This window comes from Oenanthe melanoleuca, chromosome 1A, assembly GCF_029582105.1.
Source record: "Oenanthe melanoleuca isolate GR-GAL-2019-014 chromosome 1A, OMel1.0, whole genome shotgun sequence".
Classification (NCBI taxonomy): domain Eukaryota; kingdom Metazoa; phylum Chordata; class Aves; order Passeriformes; family Muscicapidae; genus Oenanthe; species Oenanthe melanoleuca.
The window spans coordinates 56,047,120-56,072,978 of record NC_079334.1 but is presented as its reverse complement, the minus strand read 5'-3'; the positions used below and the strand labels follow the sequence as shown (position 1 = coordinate 56,072,978).

The window sequence follows — 25,859 nt, the reverse complement described above, 5'->3', positions numbered from 1 at the left end:
AACTTAAACTCTCAAGAAAAGGGCAAAAACCCAGGAAGATTACACCATAACGTTTTCAAAGCACAGCTTTCACAGTACTTCTCTGCAACACAACACAGTTCTTAGCTCAGCTTGTGAGCTCCTCATGAGCTTCATGAAACAGCTGTATAAATTGCATCTTAAATGTTAGCTAAGTCACAGAAATATTCAATGTAAGAATTAGGATTAATTTATCGTTAAAAAAATTGTAGTAGTAAGTAAGTATGTATGAAAACAATGGTGACTAGGTAGAACAAAGTCATTCTGTTTACATGATGAATTAATGGGAAATAGGATTGCTTCAGATGCCCTCAGTACTTTTAACATCGTCCTGCTTTCACTGAGTGGACTGCTCTTTTGAGACCCTATGACAAGAAATCTTCCCTAGGATAATTTAAAAAAGGATCTCTCAGAAGACCAGCAGCTCCGGTTGAGTTGGAAAACTGATGTTAAAATCAGAGAGGACCAAATCTTTCATCAACAGCTCATTTTACTGACACCAGCTACAGACAGACCAAGCAAACGGCAGTCCGTGAGCAAACCCCGCAGCAGCGACCACCGGCGGCACAGCTCCCTCCCGGCCCCGGGCCGGCACCGGCGGGGGGGCCCCGGGGAGAGGGAGGGCCCCGGGGAGAGGGAGGGCCCCGGGGAGCGGGCGGGCCCCGGGGAGCGGGCGGGCCCCATGGAGCGGGCGGGCCCCGGGGAGAGGGCGGGCCCCGGGGAGAGGGAGGGCCCCATGGAGCGGGCGGGCCCCGGGGAGAGGGCGGGCCCCGGGGAGAGGGAGGGCCCCGGGGAGCGGGCGGGCCCCGGGGAGAGGGAGGGCCCCATGGAGCGGGCGGGCCCCATGGAGCGGGCGGGCCCCGGGGAGAGGGCGGGCCCCGGGGAGCGGGCGGGCCCCGGGGAGCGGGCGGGCCCCGGGGAGAGGGAGGGCCCCATGGAGCGGGCGGACCCCGGGGAGAGGGCGGGCCCCGGGGAGAGGGAGGGCCCCATGGAGCGGGCGGGCCCCATGGAGCGGGCGGGCCCCGGGGAGAGGGCGGGCCCCGGGGAGCGGGCGGGCCCCATGGAGCGGGCGGGCCCCGGGGAGAGGGCGGGCCCCGGGGAGAGGGCGGGCCCCGGGGAGCGGGCCGGAGCTCCCTGCTCCCGGTTCCTGGAGCGTGGATCCTCCTCATTGGCCGAGGGCGCTCCCGCCCCATCCCGCTCTGAGCGCCGGGCCCGCGCCCCTCATGGCCGCCCCTCACGGCCGCTCCTCACAGACACTACCGCCGCCGCTGTCCCTTCGCTGCTCCTCCCTCACGCCATACCCTTTCCAATCTTCCCAGCCCTCACCTCTCAACCTCCAGGACTTTCTCCTCCTCCACCCCTTTCCAGCCACTCCCACCGTTCATTTCCATGTTCGCTCTTTTGCACCTGTTTCCTCTGCTCCTCCTCCTCCTCGCTAAATGCCACCTCGATGTCTCCACGTTCCGGTAAAGCGGCTGCTCCCTGCTCTGAATCCCTGCCTCGCCTCAGTCCCTGCAGCGCTCCTGGCCGATCCCACTCACGCTATCCAGCCTTTCCCTCTCCCTTTCGCGCTAACGAAATGCTTTTTCAGCTATCATGAACCACCTGTTCAGGTGACTGTAGCAGCAGTAAACGATGGGGGCTTGTGTTTAGTCTCGACATGCTTAATCCAGGCTTTTATATTAGTTTGTATAGCCCACACACGGTTTCCAGCGTTTTAGCTAATACTCAAGTGCGTTGAAGCACAGGTGGGCGATATCTTTCTGTTTACATTTGTTTCTCTTGTTTTGTCTACTACCGTCCTCTTTGTTATTGTCTTTGATATCACCGTTCTTCATAGCCCATACTCCTGGGAAGATTTTCTCTCCTACGAAATTTGTGGTTTGCTAATCCGTACGGATATGATACATGGTTTCCTCTCTTTGCACACATGAAGGAATTTAATAAATCACCAGTGTTAAGAAGTGCTGGGAGTTTTTGTGGAGACAGTTGTATTTCTGCAGAGATGACTGCATTTAAGTCTGGGGGTGCTTTGGGATTTTGTTAAATACTGAACTGAAGCAAACGTGTAAAGCAGCAGCTAAGGGGCTGCCTGTTGGCTTACCTGCATGGTTTGCTCTTGGCAGCTGGATTTCTTCCTCCTCATCAGGCTCCCTGAGGGTATTTGGCAGATACAGGCTGCCACGACTTAGGTGTGCTCAGGAGAGCAGAAAACACTTGGGCATAAAAAAAGCAGCTCTGTTTGAATTGGAGTAGCCTGGTACTTGATGGGTGCAGAACAACCACTATTGTGTCTCTTTAGCACAGTGCAATCAAATACACAGTGTTAGTGTAATGGACAGTGTTATCGCTATATAATTTTTCTCTGATTTTCCTAAATTCTGTTTGTTTGGTTTTTTCCCTGTGTTTTCCCTCACATAATTGCCTGGAGACATCTGTAGTTATAAATAAGACTATAGTAGTGCAAAGCTGCAAGCAGTTTTGTCCTGTGCCACTTCTCTGTAAGAGGCATCTCAGTGTGATGTTGAGCACTAAGGCTGAGCCCATGTTTGTGAGCAGATGAGATTGTTGGCCTGTGAAAACATCTGTTGAGCATCTCTGCTGCACAGCTAATAACCACATCTATCAGTTTCTCCTTCCAAGCCTCAATGCCAAGAGCATTTCAAGGGAAAATAGGGCTTAACTAGGAAAATCCCTGGCTGCTGAATTATACCCTAGGACCCAGGCATGTTAAAGTAAGAGCTTTATGTGCTGGAGCTAAAGCTGCCTTTTCTGAGATTAGGGAACAAATGTAAAATAAACATATTTTTAGCCTGGTTATTTATCTCTTGTAATATCATACTTCCTCCCCTCCACTTTGTTTTCTTCTTGACTGTCTGGTCCAGTTGTTGTTATAGTTGCTAAAATGATGGAAACAGACCAATCACAATTCAGTGAGAACACTGGCATGTTGCTGCATGTTTGTTTCCTTTCTTACTGCCTATACCTAAAAAGCAAAAAAATACACGGAATCTGTTCATACTCCTTTCTTATTTCAGGCTCCTTTTATTCTCAAATGCTGTAGTTACCTGGAGATGCTTAATTTAAATTGTGTATACTTTGGCATGCTATTGAAACTCTTTTGTCATGGATCTACTTATTCCTTTAAACCATTAAAAAGAGAAAATCTGAATTAATGCAGCGGAATTCACCACTATCTCTGCTTCTAGAGTGTGGGTTTTATTTGCTTGCCTCATTATCAAAAATACTGGAGTCTTCAGTCTCTTCTCTTTACAGATATATGAAGATAAATGTCTAGTATAATTTCTTTTATTAAAAGCTCATATTTAGCAATTAAAAATAATTCTGGTATCATCTAAGATGTTGGTACTCCCTGGAAGACATTGGGAGAACTCCCTTTTTGGCTGCAAGGTGTCTAGGTTGGGCCGGCTACTTGTGGGCAGGGTGGCAGTAGCATGAAGAGAGTTGCTAGGATTGTAAGGAAAAATTTGGAGATAAACTAATGCCGCAGTTACTAAGGAATAAAGCTTGTGGAGAGGCAGTGCCTATTAATTCCAGCAGCACAGGGAAAAGGTCAGAGATTTTGGGTATACATGAGCCCTCTTACTTTTTTCATTTCTGAAGACTGGCTTGTGAGCTTAAAATCTTTCCCTCCCCACTATTATAGGCCACCGTCTTAAAGCCTTTTCCTTCATAGTTAACGCAAGATGCTGTCTTTTCAAACGCTGCCTGCTTCTATATCAATAGTGTCCAAACCAGTATTAACACTGCAAGCCCCGTGACAGTCCTTAATCAGTTTGCTTTGGAAGGTATTTGACATCCATCGCTTTTAAAGGTCACTAAATACCCCGCAGGGTCACAGATTCCCCGGAGCAGCACGTCCCTTCAGTCACGGCGGAGGCGGCACTGCCGTGCCCGGGAGCCCACGCGCCTGCGGGACCGGGCGAGGCAGTGCAGGGAGCCCCGCGAGAGGCGTGGGGCCGCACTCCCTGTGGCCCGGAGCTCGGCCCGCGGCAGCGCCCGGCACGGCCCGGCAGCGCGGCTCCCGCAGTCCCCCTGCCCGCCCGCTCCCGCTCATCCCAGCCCGCCCCGGGCCGCGGCGGCCGGCGCATGCCCGAGCCCCCGAGCATGCGCGCAGCGGCGGGCGGGGCGCTCGCCGCTCCCGTCGGCCCGCGGCTCCCGCCGGGCATCGGCGGCGGAGCGAGCCCGCCCGGCCGGCGGTGCCATGCTCAGCGGGGCGGCCGCCGGGCAGCGCGTTCCGGCTCGTCTCCCCCGTCTGGCCTCGCCCGCGGTGCTGGGCAGTGGCGGCAGAAGCGAGAGGTAGGGGAGGGCGGGGGCTCGGCCTGTCCTGTCCCGTCCCGCGGCTGCCCGGTGCGTGGCGGCGGCGGGGAGCGCCCGCGGCCCGCGCAGGTGTGCGGGCTCCGAGCTGGCGGCCGCGGCCTCCTCCGGCCTGGGGCCCGAGCCCCTCGGAGAGGGTTCAGGCGTGGGGCCGCTCCGCGCCCGCGGGAGCGGGCATTGGGACGCGCCGATAGCGGCTTCACTGCCAGCTTGTCCGAGAAAGCGAAAACTGCCCGAGCCCCTCAGCTGAGTCGGAGCTGCCGTGGCTTCGAGCGGGCCTCTGGGCTTGAGTGGCATTTGTGCTGTGCTTTGTCCCTTATTTACCAATAATAATAACAACAACAACAATAATAATGTTTCTTAACGCAATTGGCTCTTGGATTAATAATACCTTACTTTCATAGCAATGGACTTCAAATTCTTTAGCGTATCTATAGCACATGTGTGGAGATGGGCAGGAGGAGGGGATCAGGTCTCCGTCTGGGTTTGTAGCTGAAAGTGAGTCTGTGTGGGATTAAAAAAAACAATTAACAGATTGCATATTTCTAGCTGGATTACAAAAATCCACAGCCTTCCTGATGCAGGGTGATTTATAAAGTTTTTTAGTAAAGTGCTCTCAAATTCCCTGTGTTTATCACGTGCCTCTCTACGGTGTGCTCTTACACACGCGATAGCAGGGAAGATACATGGAAAATGAAAGGGTGCTCTCTTGGCTTCATTGCTATATGTGTAGGATAACAGGCAAGCCCTGCTGGTGTTTCCTCTGTGCTAACGAATGTTATGACTTCAGTTGTGACCAAGATTTGCCATATCTCTGCGCTGAAGTTTTCCAACTTTTCCTTGAGCTACTCTGAGTTAATTTTTTTAAACAGTTATGTGGTGGTGTAAGGACAGCCTGAGTATTTTTTATGCTGTATAATCAAAAGCCTGTTCCAGTGCTTACCTTCTCTGCCCACTCCAGCTGGGGTTTCTTTGAATCCTCTGCAACACACACGGTACCATTTTGTTGATCTCTGCAGCCTGATCAAGTACAGAGTGTGTGTCTGAAGTCAATTCGTGTAATGAGAAAGTTGCAGGCATAGATGGTTTTTCTTGTGTGAACTTTAGTTTCCAGTAGAGCCTATTGCTTTCTTATTGCATAGTACAAAGCCTGCTCAGCAGCAGGAAGGGGCAGAGCAGGGAATAGGTCTTGAATAGTTTCACTAGAACATGCTGGAGACTTGATGTTCTCTTGAAACAGGGTAGATGAGTTCACAGATTTTTCTACAAGATGATGATAACTGTCTCATGTGTTGGCAGTGTAGGTTAGCTTGCCCACCTTATAGTGTTTAAATAGGGAGCAATAAGATGACATATTCTCAGGATACAGTAAATGTATGATGGTTTTCATAGCTTCAGAAATTCAGGGTGAAGTTCAGCAGTTCCCCAGAAGAAAAACAACTATGTCAACTTGTTAAAACTTGCAGTGTATTGGCAGGACCAGGCTGTGAGCATATTTGCATGATTTGGAAATGGTTTAAGACAGTATTTCCATGGCAAGCTGCTTTTTTCAGCATCCTGCTGCTTAACATGACTCCATGCATGACTCCTGTCATGTACAGAAATGATTCTGAAGGATGGAGTTAGGATTTGATCCATAACGTGCTTTGGGAGATATTTTTATAGAGGAAAAAATGGTCATTTTATGATCATAATATTCTACTCCTGTAAAAATGTAAAATGCACCTTTTTTTCCTTTAGACTATAGTTTGTGCCCACATTGGTCGAATGCAGGAGCTGTGAGCAGTCTGACGTCCTCTGAAGTGTAGGCAGCTATTAAATATTTCCTCCTAAGTCAGTGACTTCAGTGCACTGTCAGGTCTGTTTAGCAAGTTTACTTCAGGAGTGAGTTTGATTTTTTTTTTTTTTTTTTTTTTTTAATATTTTAAATGAAGTATATTTACTACAAATAAGAACTTAGTTGAGAAAGAAATTAATCATAGTAATTCAATGGTGAACGTGCTGGATGTGGCTGGACTGTAAGCAGCGTTGTCCAGGCCAATCTTAACAGTTTTCTTGAAGCAAGAGTGACCATCCAGTTTCTTGAAAACATATTTCTGGGGTTTGAATGTCCTTATTATTGCTTTATGTTAAAGCCAGTCAGTTTGAGCAATATTCCTTGTGTCTTTTAATCACAACAATTTATTCTCAAATTAGAGGGAATATATGAAGGAGGAGGTGGAGGAGTGTGCTGAAGATGAGGCGACTGAATCGGAAGAAGACCTTGGGTTTGATAAAAGAGTTGGATGCCTTTCCAAAGGTTCCTGAAAGCTATGTGGAGACTTCAGCGAGTGGAGGCACAGGTAGGCCTTGTTGAGATGCTGATATTGATAGAAACTTCAGCATGAGGAAGACAGGCATCTGTGTTCACTTGAAACTAGTCAAAATTGGTGTCTTGAATTCTTTGGTGGACTGAGTTAATTCCTTTCAAGTAAAGACATAGTATCTTATCCAAAAAGATGAATCCATCACTCATCTGAAGGGAGATTTTTGTATGAAGCTGATGAGACTCAATCTATTGTAAATGTTAGAAATAAAAGCTTTTTACCAGTTGCAACTGGAAGTGCACTGTGCTAAGGTTGTAATAAAACTTTCTTATTTGTTGTCTCCCCAAGCTCTTCTCTTGGTGTCAGGTTTTGGGTAAGACTGAGTGAGCATGACCTGAAATGATGGTGGGATTCAACACTATGCTTTTGCAAAAGTAGAAAAATATTCTCCAGAGACAGATAAGTTGAACATCAGGATAAAGTGCAGTTTTCTAAAGCTTTTCTCTTGAAGGTGTACTTGATTTTAAGTTTTTAAGGAAAGCCCTTTGAAGAACTAAACACTTTAATCCAGAATATGTGCTTGTACTGTCCCTGTTAGTCACTTGAGCCACTCTGAAAAAGGTAGAGCTGTAAAAAAAGACCTTCTTTATGCATCTTATCATAAAATTGTGTCTTTAAGTTGAGCTGAGTTAGAGGTAGCATGATCTGAAAATAGTGACTTTATCTCTTGGACTGTTGGAATTATTTGCAGATAGGAAACTGCTAGCACTTAGAAGTAGAGGACAAATATCTCTCTTGTATGTGATTATGTCTGAAACTCAGTTGAACAAAAAGTACAGGAAGCAATTGCAACTTCCAGATAAGCCTTTGAAGTTTTTACACTACTTATAGTGTAGAAGTAAATATCAGAAGGTTCTATATTACTTTGTTGTTTCCTCAAGTGCACTGTTAATAATTAAAGGATTATTGTATATAAAATAATCTTTAAGAAGTGTTTAAATAATTCTTTGTTAATGTTAGTCCCACTTCCTGAGGAAACAAGTGTGTTGTTTCTATGTTGTAATTTGCATAAAAACACCAAATGCTTAAAGATACTACTTTTTTGTAGTATAGCACCATCTTTCATAAGACCTTTGCTTTGGTGAATGGTGCCTTAAGGATTTCTCAGCACCACAAGTTACTTTAGCATTCTTTGGTTTTATCCCAGTAACCTTGTAAATGACAATATAGGATTGTCTTTTTCTATGCAATTGTGAAATCTGAAAATAGTATTCCTGTTTCATTCAGGATTAAAGTGTCAGGCTTTCTTTCTGATGTGATAGGGATCTAAAACATACCAAGACTCTATTCTCAGACTTTCTTGGCCTTCAAACCTATTGCAGAAGAAGTACTGGTCTCTCAAACAGACTGAGACTCCAGCTCTGGGGCTGGGAGACCCTTCAGGAAAGAAAATTCTACAATACTTTATTTTCCTGTTCAGATCCACACATAGGCTTGCTCAGAATTATCCAGAAAGCAGCTGCAGCTCTAATTGTGTTTGTGTGGCTCTGGATTGCCAGTATGGCTCCAGCTTTCCTACTGTTGCATAGCCAGGGTGAGTCTGGCCTTCTGGTTCCAAAAGGAAGTTGAGAGCCAGAATAATTGACTGATCAGTGCAGTTGACAGGAAAGGTTTCATGTGTGTGATTGATTGTTACATAGTGTCAGCTGAAAGCTAGAACTGGAAACATTGCTGATCAATGCAAAAGTCAATATTTTCTTTTCTGATCCCCGAGAACAGTGCCTTTATTCTCTGCTCCCACCTCTGGCTTGTAGACCACTGTGTAGTGAGTTGAAGCCTATCAACAATGAGTTTGTTTTTTCTCAAGTTGTCCTTCATGGATTCCATAGAGATATTCCACAGAACATAAATGAAAAAATCTACAATGCCAATAAGCTGTACAAATTGCTACTATGCTCCATAACTGAAGTGTTTTCAAGCTTATAAAAGCCATGATTTAATAAAAGGGGCATAGCAGGTGCTTCTGTGCATCTGTTACTGTCTTTCTGACTGTGCAGCAGAGTTATACAACTTTGCAAGTGTGATGAGTAGGCTGCCTTGGAGATCAGTGAAGCACATGTACCACTAAAATACACCAATTAGTTTTCATCCTAAAAATAACTTCAAGTTCTTCACTTATTGGTAGAATGGATAGCTGCCTGTTGCTTGTTGCCAGAGGGAGTCTTGTTTGAAATATTGGGGTGGGAGTCATGACTATGCAGCTATATACAAGTAATATAATGCATCTTATTTCTCTTGTCTGCTAGCGTCCTGGGTCTAAAACTTGATATTAAAAAGGTGTTATAAAGACTTAACTTGTAGACAAGTAGAGGCTTGAAGGGATTTCAAGGTGCACTACCTTCTTCTTTCATGTTGGAAGTTAGGATTGAGTTTTCCTAGACCATCCCTGACAGCGATTTGTGTGCATTTTATGTATCGAGGAAGATGTAGCCTGTTCTTAAATTTTCCATACAGGGATTTCATAGCCTCCTAATCATTCCTATATTTGACCATACTTAAAAAGTACTTTCTTGATGCAAAGGTAGGACTTATTTTTTCTGCTCCTATCAGTATGAAATACTATCAGTATGAAAGCAACACTCTAAGAGCAGGTTTTGGATTTATAAATCAAAGATACCAGTGTTGTACTGGTAATGCTCTACTATTGGAATTTTTAGAATTTTATTCTGCTTATGTTTCTGAATAGCATTTCTCACAGTCTGAATTTCTACATTTTTTTCCTCTGACCAGTTTCTCTGATAGCATTTACAACGATAGCTTTCCTGACTATAATGGAGTTCATGGTGTACCGGGACACATGGATGAAATATGAATACGAAGTAGACAAGGATTTTACTAGGTAACATTATTTTTTATAATTCTTTTTAAAATGTTAGTTGCCTGCATTTCAGGAAAGGATAGATTTAAAATGTTCATGTAGCTTGAAAGCAATTTATAATTGAAATTACAAATTAAATACTACAGGGATTTGATTTTTCATCTGTTGATTGTTTTGGGGCTTTTTCTTCTATGTAATCTATGAAAAAGATAAATTGAGATTTCTGCAATAAAGAAGTCAAAATAGTATAGGTTTGTTATTGAAGGAGCTCTCTGAGGAATTACTTGCTAACAATTCAGAGAACCTTGTAAGATGTAACTCCACATCAGGTAGGTAAATCCTCCCAGTTTGGCTCGAGGCTTTCTCTAGTTCATAGGGTTAGTATGTTGCCATTATACTTTGTGCTGCTGAAGGTGAACCTGAAGCACTCAGAACTTTGATTGAATTAGAGGTTGCTACTAATTTTGACTCCAGATACATCCCCCTGAAGATGTATTTGCTGTTGGTTTCATGTGCCTGTCAGGACTGTGTTTGCCTTTCCTCCAGAGCTGGTCAGGCACCCGTGAGTCCCTGTGAAGTTAATGCAGTTTTTGTGCCCTGAACGCCTTTAAATGTTTTGTGTCTGTGTCGTGGTTTGATGCTGGCACCCACAAACTGAACTAACTGGAACTGAACTGAAATAACTTTAAGAGCCATTTTGATAGTTGCTGTGGTAACAAGCTAAAGATGCATATATTAATTGGATGCTTAGTATATCAGAAATAAAGAAAGTTTCTGTAATGAAAAACAAAAAAGGAAAAATTTGAAGGAGATGCATCAAAAACTCAAATGATAGTAAATCCATTCAGACAGCTGGGATTTCACATTTAGGTCTTTGCTAAAGTAGGTTATATCCCAGGTGAAGCTACCATACGGGAAGGGTAGTCTATTACTTAAGAGACTGTTACGGGATTTGGGATATGTCCTACTACAAATTCCCCTGTTTGATTGTGGGCTAATCACACAGCCTGTGGTTCTTGACAGTTTGGACCAATGGAGACTGGCATAATTTTAACTGCTTTTCTCCTCTCTGTTGACCCTGTCTGACCTCAAGTTGAGCCAGTGTTGAATCCCTTGCTTATGTGATTTGCTTGAGGTCAGCTAAGTCCCAGAGGAAGCTCCCTGAGAACAGAACCCTGTGACTATAGTGAGGTGATCTATTCTTTATGGTACAAATTACTTTTGTGAAACGAACATGAAAACCAGTGGGGAATGCCACACAATCAGCCTTTTGGTGTGATGGAGGTTATCTCTTAAGTTACAAGTACTTTAATGTGCTCTAAAAATCCATGTTGCTTCACCCATATTTTAAACAGCTTTATATTTATTCGTATAAATTCTGGTACTTGACTATATTTCTGCAAGTAGTCTGAGATTTTTTTCTTGATACTTGTACTCAGTGTTACTTAATGGATTTTTGCCTTTTTTTTCTTTCCAGTAAATTAAGGATCAATATTGATATTACAGTTGCCATGAGGTGTCAATGTAAGTATTCCATCAATGAAAGTTTTTAAACACTTTAAAACCTCTTCAGAGAGCACTCTTGCTCACAGTATAGTTGGCTATTGTTCAGAGTATTTTACCAGTGTAATTTCTTCTGATCTTAATGGCATGTAGTGATTGATGGCATATGACTCATTGAAGGAATTAGTAAGAAATGTAAAGAAGAATATCTGTGCCATCTCATTCTCATCTTGCAGAACCTTGCTATGTCTGTTAGCAGGAACAGGATCTGTTTTTCAGTCTCTCTTAGCTGAAATATTCTAAAAGCTCATCATGAAACACAGCAGCAGGAATTTATAACCATTTCTATTTATTTATAAACTTGGGATATATTAAGCTGATCTGCTGTTTAACAGCGCTTAAACCCTCTTGTAATCTCATCCTCCTTGTGAACATGAGAGGTATGCCTTCCTTATTAAAGGCAATACTTAATATTATTTTGACATCATTTAGGTAATGTGCTTTTATTGTGTTCAGTCTTGCTTGTCCTGGACTGAGAGAAGAGAGAATACTACTTCTACCAGGAACGCAAGCAAATTTTCAGGATGCACTTTTGTTGCCTAGCTTAAACCTTGCATTAATTGTATGGTACATCAGTGGTTTTTTTGTTGTTTTTTGCAAATAAACTTTGATTTAACTAGTCTTGGTCACTGTTCAGTGCTTGTAAAACAGGACAAAATATTTATGCATAGCAGATCCTAGAAAGCTTGTATGTGTGGTTCATACAACTTCTCTGTAGGAGTTAAATCAGTGAGAATACTGCAAATCTGGAGAGTTTTTGGTCAATGTCTATCAGCTGATATGGAGGTTAAATAGGTTGAAGGAAGGTTGAATAACATATACTAAACTTTATCACTACTGTGAAACTTGATTTCAGCTTGAATTTTTTTTTGCTTGTCCTTGATCATCTGTGTGACTTAATATTTCTCCCTATTTAAAATAGATGTAGGGGCTGATGTTCTGGATTTAGCAGAAACAATGGTTGCCTCTGCAGATGGGTTAATCTATGAACCAGTAAGTTGATTTTGACCTTTTTAATTAAAATTTGAATTCCTCTTGTTGCAAAGTACTACTGGGCTGGTTTGCTTGCGGGTTTTTTTTTTCCCACCAACCTCTTAGAGGATCATTCTGTAGTTGATCTCTTTTGGCCTTCTGGGTACATTTGAGCATTAACTGCAATTGAATTTACTGATTACATTTGTATTAACCAATATTTAGGTTTGAACTTGAACAGATGTTACTAGTGATCCTCTAATGCTGATGAAGTATAGCAAGTCTGGTAGCTTGTCTTTAGTGCTTCATGTGGGATGAACCTAAGAAATATGCAATCTGCACCTGGGCCCTTGTCTTTTAAAAGATTGCTCCTTTGCAATTCTGGGTGAGAAGGGACGGAAATTTTTATACTTGGGCACAAAATGTGTTATTTAAACTGCAAAGTCCTTTCATAAACTACTCTGTGGTACCAAATGTGGAGTTAATTATAGCTCTATATTCACACCCCAATTCTCTTCTGAGTTTCATGGAAGGGATGCTTTCTATGTGTTTGATTAGATGTGTTATTTTTGTTTCAGGTACCGTTTGAGCTCACTCCACAACAAAAAGAATTGCAAAGGTAAAGCACTGAGAGGCATGTTTATGGTTTGTATTATTTGTACTGGAAGTGACTTTGAAGTACACCAGAGCCATATAACACAACTATGTCTTGAGTCTAACAGTTCTTGCTTGTAATTTAAGAATGCAAACCTGCAAAAAAATACTGAGTCACTTTGCTTTCCTCATTATTTAAGATCTCTGTTATGGAAAAACACAATTGGCTTTGGACTTACCTGTTCAATGGGGGTCATGCCATTGCAAGCCAAGATGTACGGACTCACTCAACTTCTGTTTCCAAGTGAATGCTTGGTAGCACAAGTTAAAATCATGGAATCAAATGTGTAAAATGGATATCTAAATGTCAAAGCTGAGCCATTGTAACAAATTGGCACATTCTTGCAAAAACAAATTAATTATTTCCTATAACTTAATTAAACAGAGTGTTCATCACTTTAATATCTTGGTGTTGTGTGGACCCACTATGCTGTTAGTCTTGTAATACTACTGAAGCTTATTTGGGGGTTTGATTAGTTTTGGTATTTAGATAACACACTGCTGTGAACACCTGAGCTTTAAATTCTGTATAAAATATTATTCCCAAAGTTTAATGTAATGCTTTATTATTTTGTCATCAATTTTGCTAAATTCTTGATTTGCAACCTGCAACTGAAGCCAATAATGAATTGTGAAGCTAGATTTTGTTTTAGTGTTGCATGCGTTCATACTTGTCTCTAATCTTTAGGATGCTGCAAGTAATTCAAAGTAGGCTGCAGGAAGAACACTCTCTTCAAGATGTGATATTCAAAAGTGCATTTAAAAGTGCTTCTACAGCACTGCCACCACGGTAAGAAAAACTGGTATTTTGTGTCATTATTCCCCTTTCCTCCAACTCTGTGAATTAGACTTCACAGAGACTTTTATTGTTGCTAAGATTACACCCCACCCCCAGAGAACAAGGTTGTAAGAAAAGATCTCACTGCTTTTTAATTGATTTTTAAACAGTGTGTTTGATACTTGCTTTGGAGAGCTGTTGTTTTATGAAAACCTCTGGGGTTTCCAAACTGGAGAAGGTTTCCAGGTTGTGTGCTTACATGTACATATACAGACATAAGTAAATATATGCACACACTTTTTTATTCCATTTGGTCTGATGTCGTCTTCTTTATGGGAATTAGTAATACCAGAGCAATACTAAACAAGAGCCTTTTTTTACAACTACCTTTCTGTCCAGCAGTGCTGCTATTACCTGTGTTGTAATGCTTCATAATTTTAAAAGAATCGACTTTTGAATACAAATGTGTTTTATTAGTAAAATCCTGTGTCTAAGATAACACTGTTAAGATTGTGTGGAGAAACATTGCTGTTTTCACTAATTCCAGCTACTCAGAAATGTTAAGAGATTAGTGCATAGAATGTTTGGTCTGCTGAATCTAGATGCTATGTGATTTTATTTTTTTACCCCTAAAGGAAAAACACTTTCTACATGAAAGCTAAAATTCTCTCCACTTAGAAACAGCACTAAGCAAAAAAATACTAAATGAAACAAAACAAACACTGAAGCTGCCATACACATTTCCTGCGTTGTAATCTCCCTGTCTGAGGATCAAATATATTCTTCCTTCCTAAGGCAAGCCTAAAGATGGCTCAAAAAATCTTTTTTTCTTACTTGCTTTATGTCTTCAGATTAATTAAGTCCTTCTGTGCCTCTGTGTTGCTTGTTAGTGCAGTATTTGAAATGGTATTTATCCTTGAGATGTGTTGAAAAAGATTTGGTTTTCATCTTCCTCTAAGGAGCAGATTTTAGAAATAGATATTTTAGGACATCACAACATGAGCAAAGCGTGGAAGCTTTTTTAAAAATCACATTTGAAAGCTCTTCTTGCTAGAGTGTTGTTAGTGTGACCAAAATGTATTTGGTTTTTTTCATTTTAGTATTAAACTTTTCCCACTGAGCTATTTTTGGTAGAAGGAAGTGGGAAAATAAAAATCCCTGGGGCAGATATACTTATGGTTTAATGTTCTCTGTTCACGTGTTCAGGTATCATAAGCCAGGCTTGTAGTCCAGAGCTTTGAATAAAAGTAAGAAGCTCATTGGTTTCATCAAACTGACCTTTGCTAGTTTCCCTCCCTTCCACCTTCTCTGCTATAATTCTAGGAGAATACAATAAGGACAGGTAGATTATAATGCTGTATCTTTATGCTAGGAAAAAGGGATCTAACTTGTACTGCTGTTGTTTTTGCTAGGCAGTGAATATTCTCAACTTTTAATGTTGTTTTTATTTAAACAGGGAAGATAATTCATTACAGTCTCCAGATGCATGCAGAATTCATGGTCATCTCTATGTCAATAAAGTGGCAGGGAATTTTCACATAACTGTGGGCAAGTATGTTCTGTCCAATTCTTGAATATAAAAAATCCCTTGAGTTCTACATTCTGTATAGTGCATGTTTGGATATATATGTGTGCTTTTATGCTTCAGTTAATGGCTAGGTTTTATTGACCTTCCTGTACTCTTGCTTGGTATTCTTTTCCATGTAATATCTATTCTTGCACTGTTAATTTTCTTCATAAGTTACCAAAATCGTGCAGTGCATTGTGGCATGTAATGTAGTCATTATGAACTTCAGTGTTTTACAGGATGGAAACTTTTGAAAATTGCTTTGTCAGAGAGCAAATACAGAGTGCAGCTACCTTGCTTACTCATAGAACAAGTATGGTCAAACTTTTGTTAGTTGCTTGAGCAGTTCTGCAGCTTTTCATGCAGTAGGAGTTGGCGACTCTTCCAAAAGCACAGTGACACTAGTCACTGTTTTATGTAAGAAGGTTTTTGTGAGTCTAAGATTCCTGACCTTACTGTTCAGTCTGTCTGTACTTGACAGTAATAAAAATGTCATATTTGGGTTTTATATAGATATACAGAATAGATATCAGTTTTAAAAACATATATATGTGTATGTTACATATATTTAAGCATACATATATTATATTACATATGTGTGTATGTACATATCTTATAGAGTATTTATTGAAGTAGAGGAGAAAAGGTAATTTTTCTACACAGTCCTCTTGTGGATTCATAAAATATTTGTTGCTTTCTTCAGGGCAATACCACACCCCCGAGGCCATGCACACTTGGCAGCCCTTGTAAGCCATGAGTGTAAGTTCCTTCTGTCATCTCCATACCAACATGATTCATTTCAGTCTGACTGCTGTCTCCTAGTTCATTTTAGGTTGCTGTTATAAAGATATTCTAGCTGTGCAATCGCATTGCAAAAAAAAAAAGGGAAGAATATTATTTGCAATTATCTGACTCCATAACAATTTGCTTTCATACATTTAACGCTATTAGAATTATCTTTAGATTGCTTCTGTAGTAATGATAATACTGAAATCTCAGATGTACGTGGTTGTAACATAGACGCCATAAAAAATTCCTGTATTTCAGTCCAAACTCCCTCTTTCCTCAAAGACCTTCTTAAAAGGTTCAAAATTTCTGACCTTTTTCCTTAGAAATTTAATTTTTGGGTTATGAGTCTAGATATTAAATGTGTGTTGCTGCCTTATTTAATATGAGGCAAAGGTGACTTAGTGTGAAAAATTAACTTGATTAAACCAGTTACAGTTGGTTAAGCCTCTAAATGTCTGGCCATGGATTTATGTTAACACAACTTTAATTTTGTACCTCTTAAGTACCTGCAGAATAGGCAGTGTAATAACTTGGTGGCTGCCTTATACTTCCTTTGTACATTTGAATTACTAAATTTTAGTCTTTGTAATGCAATTGCTTACAAGAACGTGAACTGTCGAGAAGTATAAGTATTTGGCTAACTAGAAATTCTCTGCTGTAAAATTACAACTCTGTTCAGCTCCACCATTCAAATATAATTACAATTTGGTTTAGAACCTATTTTCTAGAAAAATTTAATTTTTTTTGTTAAATATTTTGGATTTGAGTTTTCTTTGAAGTGTGGGTAGATCCAATGATGTGTGCAGTGGTGTTTTGGTAAATGCATTAATTAGAATATTTCAGTGTCAGAAATGAGTGCATCTTTTTCTCTAAGTACAGAATCTCATAGTTTAAAAATGCTTCATTTTCTATATTGTCTTTCAGCCTATAACTTCTCCCATAGAATAGATCATTTGTCATTTGGAGAGCTTATTCCAGGAATTATTAATCCATTGGATGGAACAGAAAAAATTGCATCAGATCGTAAGTGTCGTGTGTTTAAAAAAAATCTTATTTTGTTGAGTTTCCCAATAGTTACATTTAAACTATTATCATTTTTCATAAATGTTGTGATTGACCAGCAGCATGTTAGGCTAAATTTGGTAGTGAGCAATGCCCTGTTCAGTTACCTACGTGACATCTTAAAGGGGCATTTCTTTCCAATATTTGTGTTGCTGTTCTCTGCTGTTTCCTTGAAGATGATTTGTGGTTTTTTCCAGGTTTGTTATGTTGAAGTTACACTATGTCTGACCATATTGCATCAGTATGTTACTGTGGAGAATCATAGATCTGATTGTTGTCATAATGGGGAAAAATAAGCCTGATTTGGTTTAAAAAATAGCACCAGGAGTCTTGGATTCTATTTGGTTTGTCCTTTCCACAGTGTGTTTTGTGATGAAAAAGGATGGGTTTGTGTTGCACTTTGTTTCCTCATGTAAACAAAGGAGAGTAGTAATCTGTCTCCTCCCACCATTGGCATTCCCTGTGAGAGTGAACCCCAAAACCTTCTACAGCTGCTGTTGTCTCAAAGCCAGTTGGTTCCTTGGCTCTTTACAGCCAGAATGGTTTAGTGTAGTTGAAATAAATTGCTTTGGTCTATTGATGTTTGTTCCCTTAGGGAATTGCACAAAGAGCAATCAAATGCATGAGCATGCTGATGGCTCTAGAAGAATTCTCTACAAGTGTAATCAAGAGAAAATCTGTAACCAGTTTAGAAGGGCTTCCAGCACTGTAGATACAATTCAATGGCCAAAATCTACTCAGACCACTCTGAGATTTGTATGTATCATGAAACATGTGACAGTGTGAAACTTTTTCTTGAACTCTGGAAAACACTACCTGCATGTTTCATTTGAAGCTTTGAGTGATCTGACCTTAATGAGTCTTTTCATTACATGGGAAAAATGTAAGTTTCTGAGTATAAATGGGACATATGTCTTTTCCATGGAAACTAACATTGTGCAGATGGTGCTGAAGTAGTTTTGGCAGTGCTGGCATTCCTTGAAGAATGTCTCTAGTGCAAATGGCATAGCTGATTTATTTCTTTGCTTTATTTTTTAATATCTTAGATGGCCTTTGACTCTGTTCCTGATTCAACAGTAAGATCTTTTTTTCTTGTAGACAATCAGATGTTCCAATATTTTATCACAGTTGTGCCAACCAAACTCCATACATACAAAATTTCAGCAGAAACTCATCAATTTTCAGTGACAGAAAGGGTAAGTAGAAGAAAGAAAAAAACATGGAGATAAAAAATCTAAAGGTGATTGTTCATAACAAAAGTTCAAATGAGAAAATAGTACTATGGTTTTGAAAAGTACTCTAGCATGAAGAGACTCTTTGTAGAAAATTCTAGTACACTAGATTTATCTGTAAATCATAGAGTAGTGATGGTAAAATATATATGTATGTGCTTGGTGACACATGCAGACTTCTATTAAGGTTTTCGATCTGTAGATCCGGAGTCTGATATTAGAATTAATGATAGACAGTAATTTCCACTTCGCTGGATGCTAATAGTGGTGGTGGTGAAATCCTCCAAATTTTATGTCTGTAACCTAGTGTGTAGCTTTACAAGTATTTAATTCACCTTTAGCTTTTTTCCATGTGGGAAGCGAACAAAGATGCTCGCTTGAATATCCTGAACTTGGAGTGTAAGAAACAAAAACAGGTAGTTTGTGTGAAAAACTGATCACACAGTAAGTGTCTCAGCTGTCTTGTTTAACCTTTGTTGAACCACCAAATTTAATTACTCTCAAAACTAGAGAGCTTCCACTTCTGAGTTTTGAGAAGCTTTTAATTCTGAATCCATAACAACGGTAGTTAATGCAGCATAGTATATATCATAAAGTACTAATTGAAAGACTGCTGTGAATAAGAAAAAAGCCTTGGGTGAACTGGCTACGTGTCTTATTTTCAGATACTGAACTGTGTTGTCATCTTTTATTCAAAAGCCAAAGAAGAAAAACCTTTGTCAAAGGTTTAATTAAAAATGACAGATAAAGTAAGAGGTGAGAAGAAAGCCTTAGGTTGAAAGAAAATGTGGGTATTAGGATGGCAGTTCATTCTATTACAGCTTGTGATGTTCTCCAAGGGAGAAGAATTTTTTATTTCCTCGCAATTCCATTTTGTGTTTCTGAAAAATGCTGAGGTAAGGGAAGTAAGATAGAGGTGATATCTTAGTGTTCAACTTTGGACATGCAGACCACTGAAGGGAAAGGTTTGCTGCAAAACTTGTGAAAGCTGGACTAGAGAAAGAATGAAGAGGAATTTCATAATGCAGTATACTCCCACCTCCTGCTGGTTTAGCAATCTGCTTTGTGTTTCTCTGCACAATCTGTGAAAGCTAAGGCATTCCTTAAACTTTTGCATGTCAGTCAACAGCTTATCTTGTTGTTCCTTTTTTTTCATCTTGTATTCAGTTTTTCTCTCTTCCTGTGTAACAGTGGTTCTTTTGATTAGCTGTCCAGTCTAAGTTAGCTCTTCAGTTTTTTGTGGGGATGTATTTTTATAAAAATTGCTACAACCACAGGTTGCTTGGGAGAAGAGCCTGTGAATACTGGAGATAAAGTGTCCATTATGTACTTGTTTGCTCTCTCTGCATCAGTAGGCAACCTGTTGCCTCCAAAGCTTATTTGTGTTTGTTCTTAGGGAACAAAATATTCCTATTAGATGAGCTGGGAAAGGTTACTAAGAACAACTATTCACTGAACACCTTAGTGCATTTATTTTGAAAGAGTAGGTGCATATGCAGACATGGAAAAAAAGTGGTCAGCCAGCCATGGCTCAAACTTGAATGCAATGAGATTTAGTTGCCAGTGTTGGGCACATGGGGAAACAGAGTTTGAGGTGTGGGCCGAATCTTCTCCACTGTTCTTGATGGTTGAGATACTGTAGTTATTTATGTTAAAAAGATTTAATTCTAACAAGGCTTCACTGAGCTATCTGATGCAAGGTTAGTAATTTTTAGCAGATTTTAGCAATCAAAAGTTAAATCCTCTGCAGCAGTAGAAGCTGGAAGTAGATCAAAATGGTTTGCAGAAATAGAATTGTTTCTTTTAAGGGTGGAGTTTTGTGTGTTCTATTTAACTTCATACTCTTTTTCCACCATTTCACCTCAAAAGACCAGTAAGACTTAGGGAAATAACAGAGAAAAAGCAAACAAAAGTAGTTTCGTCCTTTGCTAGAGGCAAGGTTCTGTTTAACTACCTTCAGTCTGCTAACAGTTATCATGCTTTGAAATATGAAAAGCATTTTCTACTGATTTATTTAATCGTTGCAGAGTTTTGGGACCTGTTCCCATTACTGATACATTTTTTTGACATCCTTTTAATTTTGGTGTGGTAGCATAAAAAGCAGTATAGTTTTTGAGAACGTTAGCTGATTGAAGAAGTTGCTTAACCTGCATTTTCCAAAGTGGTACTCTGCTTTTTTTGTACCGTATTCTGCATGTTTTTTGAGTATTAACTATTAAATATACAGAGAAATGGAACTGTGATACATTGCTTTTCTGTTTAGTCTTGTTTATCTTATCTTTTTGGTTCTTACTAGCTTAGGCACGGCTGAGTTTGTCTTCAGTCCATTATGTTCTTTTCTCCTGTCCTTATATATTTTCAGCCAAACTTACTTGGCAGTGCATTTATCAACACACCTTTCACTAACAACAAAATGACAAAACAAACTTTTAAAAGAAGCTTTGTGTTGAGGTGTGTTCTCTCCTGAAACCTTTTTAAAAGTAGGTATTTACAGCAGCCACACTCTCCTCTTTGGTGTCTTTTGGTTTGAGAATTTGGCAAATGAAAATAAGCTAGAAATTTCTCAGATTAGGACTGAGGTGCCTGGTAGTCATAGTTTAGGGTGTTTATTTATTGAGGTGTATTTCTTGCTGTGTGACTGTTGTCAAGAGGACCAAGTGTTCCTTGAGGTGCCTTCCAACCTGGTATTCTATGATTTATATAAATCCTCTGGGAATTCTGCCATTGCTAAGGCTGTTCAACAATGTAAAACACATTAAGGTCTCACGCTGAGTTAAGTGATTCATAGTGCCTGATAAAGTAGGAAGAGCTGTGGCAAGTATTACACCAGTGCACTCCCCTGAGTTCACAGGCTGTGGCATTATCCTCATAGGTAGCCACACCAATCCAGTTATAAAAATCCTGTTTAAAGGACCATGGGAGCAAGTCTTGAGAGAATAATAGCAAAGCACAATAGTGAATATTGATATGCAACACAGCAGACCAGTGACCAGGAAAGTAAATTTTTACTTTATGAGGTTTGACTTTTAGAAGGTACTTGTCAAAGTGACCTTGATACTCCCCAGTCTTCAGTTCATTGCTAATTCTGATTAAATAACTCTTTGCCATCGCATCTTGTAAAACTGATTTTCTTGTGACTAATAACAAGTGTGATTACCAAGTGTTTCTGTCTTTTTTTTCAGGAAAGAGTAATTAATCATGCAGCTGGCAGCCATGGGGTGTCAGGAATATTCATGAAATATGACATCAGTTCACTTATGGTGACAGTGACAGAAGAACACATGCCTTTTTGGCAGTTCTTGGTGAGGCTCTGTGGCATTATTGGTGGAATTTTTTCAACTACAGGTGATTATCAGTGTCTTCTTTCTTAAGTTGTATTGGTTTTGGGTTTTTTTCATGTCATGGTGATTGCTATGGATAAGTTACAGGCAGTCCTTTTAGCAGGTTTAAGACAAAGTTCTCGATTGGGTACACTGAGATGTGCTGTGAAAGCTACTCAGTTTTGGTGTCCCAATGTGGGATTTCTGGTGTTCTGAGGGCTTGGATGTTTCCTTTTTGGTAACTGTAGCAAAGTTTATTTACTTCTGAAAGAGCAAGGGTATATCTGTCTGTAGGTATATAGGTATCTATGTATATGTATGTATACACATACTGATATTCTGTGTATTTCCTATTGTTGGGATCCAGTTATTAAATCAGTGACAAGCTGAGATAAAATTTCCAACTGAAGTAATTGGGAAGATTTTCCTTCTCAATGTACTACTGGATTTGCTTCAACAAAGAAAATAAACCAAGTTGAAAAGGCACAATTCACTTATTGGTCAAGACATAATAGGGTATCTGGATTACAAGTTACTTCTTTCCTTGGCTCTCATGGGAAGAGAGCTCAGTAAAGAAGCTTGAAACTAAGAGCTGCTTTTCAAAATAGATATTTCTGTCCCACACAATATATTTTCAGCCATGAAAGCTGGCAGAGGGAATTATATTTACTTGGTAGCTTTGCTTTCTTGATGCATATCAAAATCTTAGAATTCTTCCCTGCCCTGCCCTTGATATTTTGTTCATCATGTTAATTTCTCAGTGTTTTATATATGGTTTTACTGCACTGTGTCCTGTTTAAGTATCATGCATAACTTTGTTGCAATGCTTCCATAAATAATACAGTTTTACTAAATAAATAAATAAATAAATCTTGTTTGACATTGCAGGAATTTTACATGGCTTTGGAAGATTTGTAGCAGAAATTATTTTTTGCCGTTTCAGACTGGGCTCTTACAGATCCACATTGGTAAGGAAAACTTTCTCTAGGTATTTCTCTAAGTGGTACACCTGAGGATGGGATGATAAGGACAGCTTTGGGATTTGGTCCCAGGAGAATTTGAGATATTTGCAATAAATCCTCCCCTTGACATGCATATTAGCAGAGATCCAACAGCTTTTTTAAATAGTTGGAAAACCTAATATGTAAAGAAGCAGAGTTCTCTAACAAACATCTGTTTGTTCTCTAACAAACATTTGTTCATCTAACAAACATCTCTTAGATGTCCTACATTCCCTTCATTGTCCTTACTATATTCTTTTTATTTTCATAATGCTCCAAAAATTGCACGTTTCCAGGCCTGGTCAGTCTCTCTGTCCTGGTTTTGGTTTCACATAGCCTTTTGCTTGGCCTGCACACTGAAGAAGAATCACTGTGTGCTGCAGGGGTTCAGTGGTGCTCCTTATTGCTCTGCAGGCTACTGCCAAGCAGTGTGAAAGAGCTGAGCCTTTACCTTTCCCTTCCTTAAGCAATAAGAGAATTGCTTCTCTAGCAACTACTTGATTTTATATTACTTTTATTTTTCCCATTGAAGCCTATAGATAGCCTTTGAGACCTCTGCCTTTCTTTCAAATTTGATTGAAGTTTGCCAGCTCTCAAGATTATGTGAGTGGGGAGAGAGGAAAGAAGACATCCAGGAAATGCACAAGAATAAAGAAGTGTGTGTTTTTGAGGAGGGAGGGTGGAGATTCTGTTTCTGGTCAAGCCAGTATGACACCTTGTTTTTGTTTCACCAGGTCCCACTTCCTGATGGCCACACAAGCAACCACTTACCTCTAATTACAGACAATAGTACACATTAGCCTCCTGAAAAAAATTTTTCTTCCTGCTTGATACAGACTTTTTTATAATAAAGAAAACATTGTGCAATATGCTGAGACAGTGCTGATGGGCAGCAAAAAAAAATGAAGCCTTTACAAAAAAAAAAAACCCTCCAACAAAACACTTTGTGTAATTTTTTGTCTTTGAGTGCACGTGGAGACATAGGAAATTGTGAGACCAGTGAGGTGGATGATCTTCTGGAGACTGAAGGAGTGTTGCTGCCAATACAGTATTCGTGGTTGAGCTGAACGCCTTTGTGGGCTGCCCATGACCACTGAAGCATCTTATAGTGATGTCTGGGAAGGCTGCAGGCCCCAAGGAGAAAAGAGTACAAGTGGGATGTGTGGAAGGGCTGGCAGCAGCCACAGAGGGACAGTAACAGAGCTGGAGTTTCTCTTAAGTGTGCAAACGGGGGATTGGCTTTTTTTTTATAGTGCTGGGGCTGAGGGCTAAGATGCCTTTCATACAGCTGGGGAGCGATCCTAAAAATCCTGAAGAAGAGAGGAACAAGGGAGTAAGTAAGATGTAGCCCAAGCCATTATGTTGGTCACAACCACTGCCTTTCTGCAGTCCCACCACTCCTTAATGGAAGAAACATGTGGAGCAAAGGAGTTCCTCCATGTTTCCACACAGTCACTGTGCCAACAGTGAGAATGTCACTTCCAGCATGGGTGTGGATGTGCCCAAGGACTCCAAGAATGTGCTCCAGCCTGCACAGCTTTTGGACTTGGAATAAGAAGCCCTTTAAGTAAGGCATTTGACTGTAGTTTTGATAAAAGGCAAGACTCCCTAGTATAAAAATCAGGAAATCTTTGAATGCCTCTTTCTTGGTAAAGAAATTGCTTTGATGGAATCATTGTAGCTGTGCTGCTCATGTGGGGGCCATGGGAGCATCCACATCCTGGAAATGGAGAGGTGAAGGGAGGAGGGGGCAAGAAGCTGCCAGTTCAGGGCAGCTGGGAGGTCTGCTAAGCCAGGCAGGGAGTGTGGAGCTGTTAGTAGATGACTTCAGGGAATATGAATCATATTGCTGCAGACAGGTGATGAGACAGGATCTGCAGAACTAATCCTTGCTGTTCATGGAGGGTTTTGTAAATTAAATGAAGAGAGCAATATTGTATTGTAAATATGCTACTGAGAAAGAATGTTATTAATGCAAATGGTGCTTTGAGAAATGGAACATCATGTTACTGCTGAACTACTGGTGTACACCTGTGGTTAAACAGTTACTCCACCAGTGTAAAAAATTATTAATATGATTCCTTCTCAGCAAAACTGATTTAATAACATGTTAGAAGATGATGCTGATCCTGGCCTTACTCACCATGGAATTAATATTTTAATTAAGAGGACTAATTACAGAAAAATAAAAATCTCTGTGGCGTTGTCAGATTTTGCTGACTTCCAATTACGTACTTTGGACTGTGTTGATCAGGAAAGTGTTAATAACACAGGTGATTTGCTATGCAAAGTGAAGGGCTTCCTAACAAGAAATGAAATACTAAATAAAATGTGGGAAATAAGGAAAGACTTCTGTTGAATTTGGCTATTGGGAAAAAAGTTCAAGGAAGCCAGGTCCTTGGGGATGACAGCCAGGTTTGGAGTTTTCTCTTTTGTGCTTTGTTTTTTTAATATTGATTAAAACTCCAGCAGCTTGAGAAACTCTGGTTCCCATTTCTCTTTGGCATTTCTCTCTGAGGTTTCTTTCCTACTTCTGCTCAGACTGGTTCTGCTTTGGGCTTTTCCTAACACTTGTTTCTTATCTGCTTGGAACAGACTGTATTGGTGGGAGAGACTGATCTCAGTTGACTTTCTGTAGCAGAACTTTAAATGTTATTTTCTATTCTTACATAAAAGAGCCAAGCGGCTTGATGTGTCTTAAATCCTTGTGTGGCATATTCATGTTGTTTTATCTAAAGAATACTGTGTGAGGGCTGGTTGCTAATGGAAGAAAATTCATGATCAGCTTGCAGATGTGAGGTTGCTGCATTGCAGGGTGAATGCTGGATCAGTTGACCCTTTACTGTTTGCTTTCTCTCTGCAGTGAGTTTGGAAGTTGGAGCAGTACTGCTGATACCATGTGTCAGCACCTTAACCAGCATGTGCAGGGGAGTCCTGGAGAAAATAATAGTTTATTGCAGGGACCTTCTTTTGGGTCACATTTATTTGCAGTATGCAAAAGTGAGTGTAGGATGAAAAAGTGGGAGGAATGGGTGTCCAAAGGGAAACAGAAGCCCCAGATGTTAATGTGATGTGTATTTTCTGAAAGGGGGATAGCAGATGAAAATACCATTTTATGAGTTAGGAAAGATGGTAAAAATGATATATTTTTATGCTTTGCTCTTACGCGATGCTGAAGAGAGCCCAGGGGAAGACAGTTTTAACCTTCCTAAGTGTGTTCAAAGCACACCATTTGCAGATCAGTGTCTATCCAGCCAAAAACTTCCCCACTCCCAGCCAGCGTGGTTTGGGTTGTGTCCTGCTGCTGCCCTGCTTCCTCAGGGAGAGGCTGTATTAGCAGAGCCCTGTCACCGTGCCTGCCTCTGAGACCTGGAGTGCTGT

General features: G+C 40.5%; 1 protein-coding gene across 2 annotated transcripts; it reads left to right on the top strand.

The window, feature by feature from the left end:
* The first annotated feature begins 1,402 nt into the window (after nucleotides 1-1,402).
* ERGIC2 (ERGIC and golgi 2) lies at nucleotides 1,403-25,180 on the top strand. 2 transcript variants are annotated; one of them, XM_056510853.1, is made up of 14 exons: nucleotides 1,403-1,484; nucleotides 6,553-6,698; nucleotides 9,453-9,561; nucleotides 11,018-11,064; nucleotides 12,026-12,096; nucleotides 12,654-12,694; nucleotides 13,418-13,519; nucleotides 14,964-15,059; nucleotides 15,778-15,833; nucleotides 16,788-16,886; nucleotides 18,024-18,121; nucleotides 21,340-21,502; nucleotides 22,366-22,445; nucleotides 23,213-25,180. In XM_056510853.1, exons 2-14 carry the CDS (start codon nucleotides 6,593-6,595, stop codon nucleotides 23,276-23,278), a joined length of 1,134 nt encoding a protein of 377 aa, XP_056366828.1. In that variant the 5' UTR covers nucleotides 1,403-1,484; nucleotides 6,553-6,592; the 3' UTR covers nucleotides 23,279-25,180. The 2 variants fall into 2 exon arrangements, with proteins under 2 accessions (XP_056366828.1, XP_056366821.1); XM_056510846.1 differs by lacking the exon at nucleotides 1,403-1,484 and adding an exon at nucleotides 4,150-4,338.
* Nucleotides 25,181-25,859: the final 679 nt, after the last annotated feature.

Excerpts from the sequence above, each read along its gene's own strand:
- ERGIC2 (XM_056510853.1), top strand. The coding sequence starts at position 6,593 with ATGAGGCGACTGAATCGGAAGAAGACCTTGGGTTTGATAAAAGAGTTG. Across the intron at positions 13,520-14,963 it reads TCTACAGCACTGCCACCACG|GGAAGATAATTCATTACAGT; the intron begins GTAAGAAAAACT and ends TTATTTAAACAG. Across the intron at positions 22,446-23,212 it reads GCTCTTACAGATCCACATTG|GTCCCACTTCCTGATGGCCA; the intron begins GTAAGGAAAACT and ends TTGTTTCACCAG.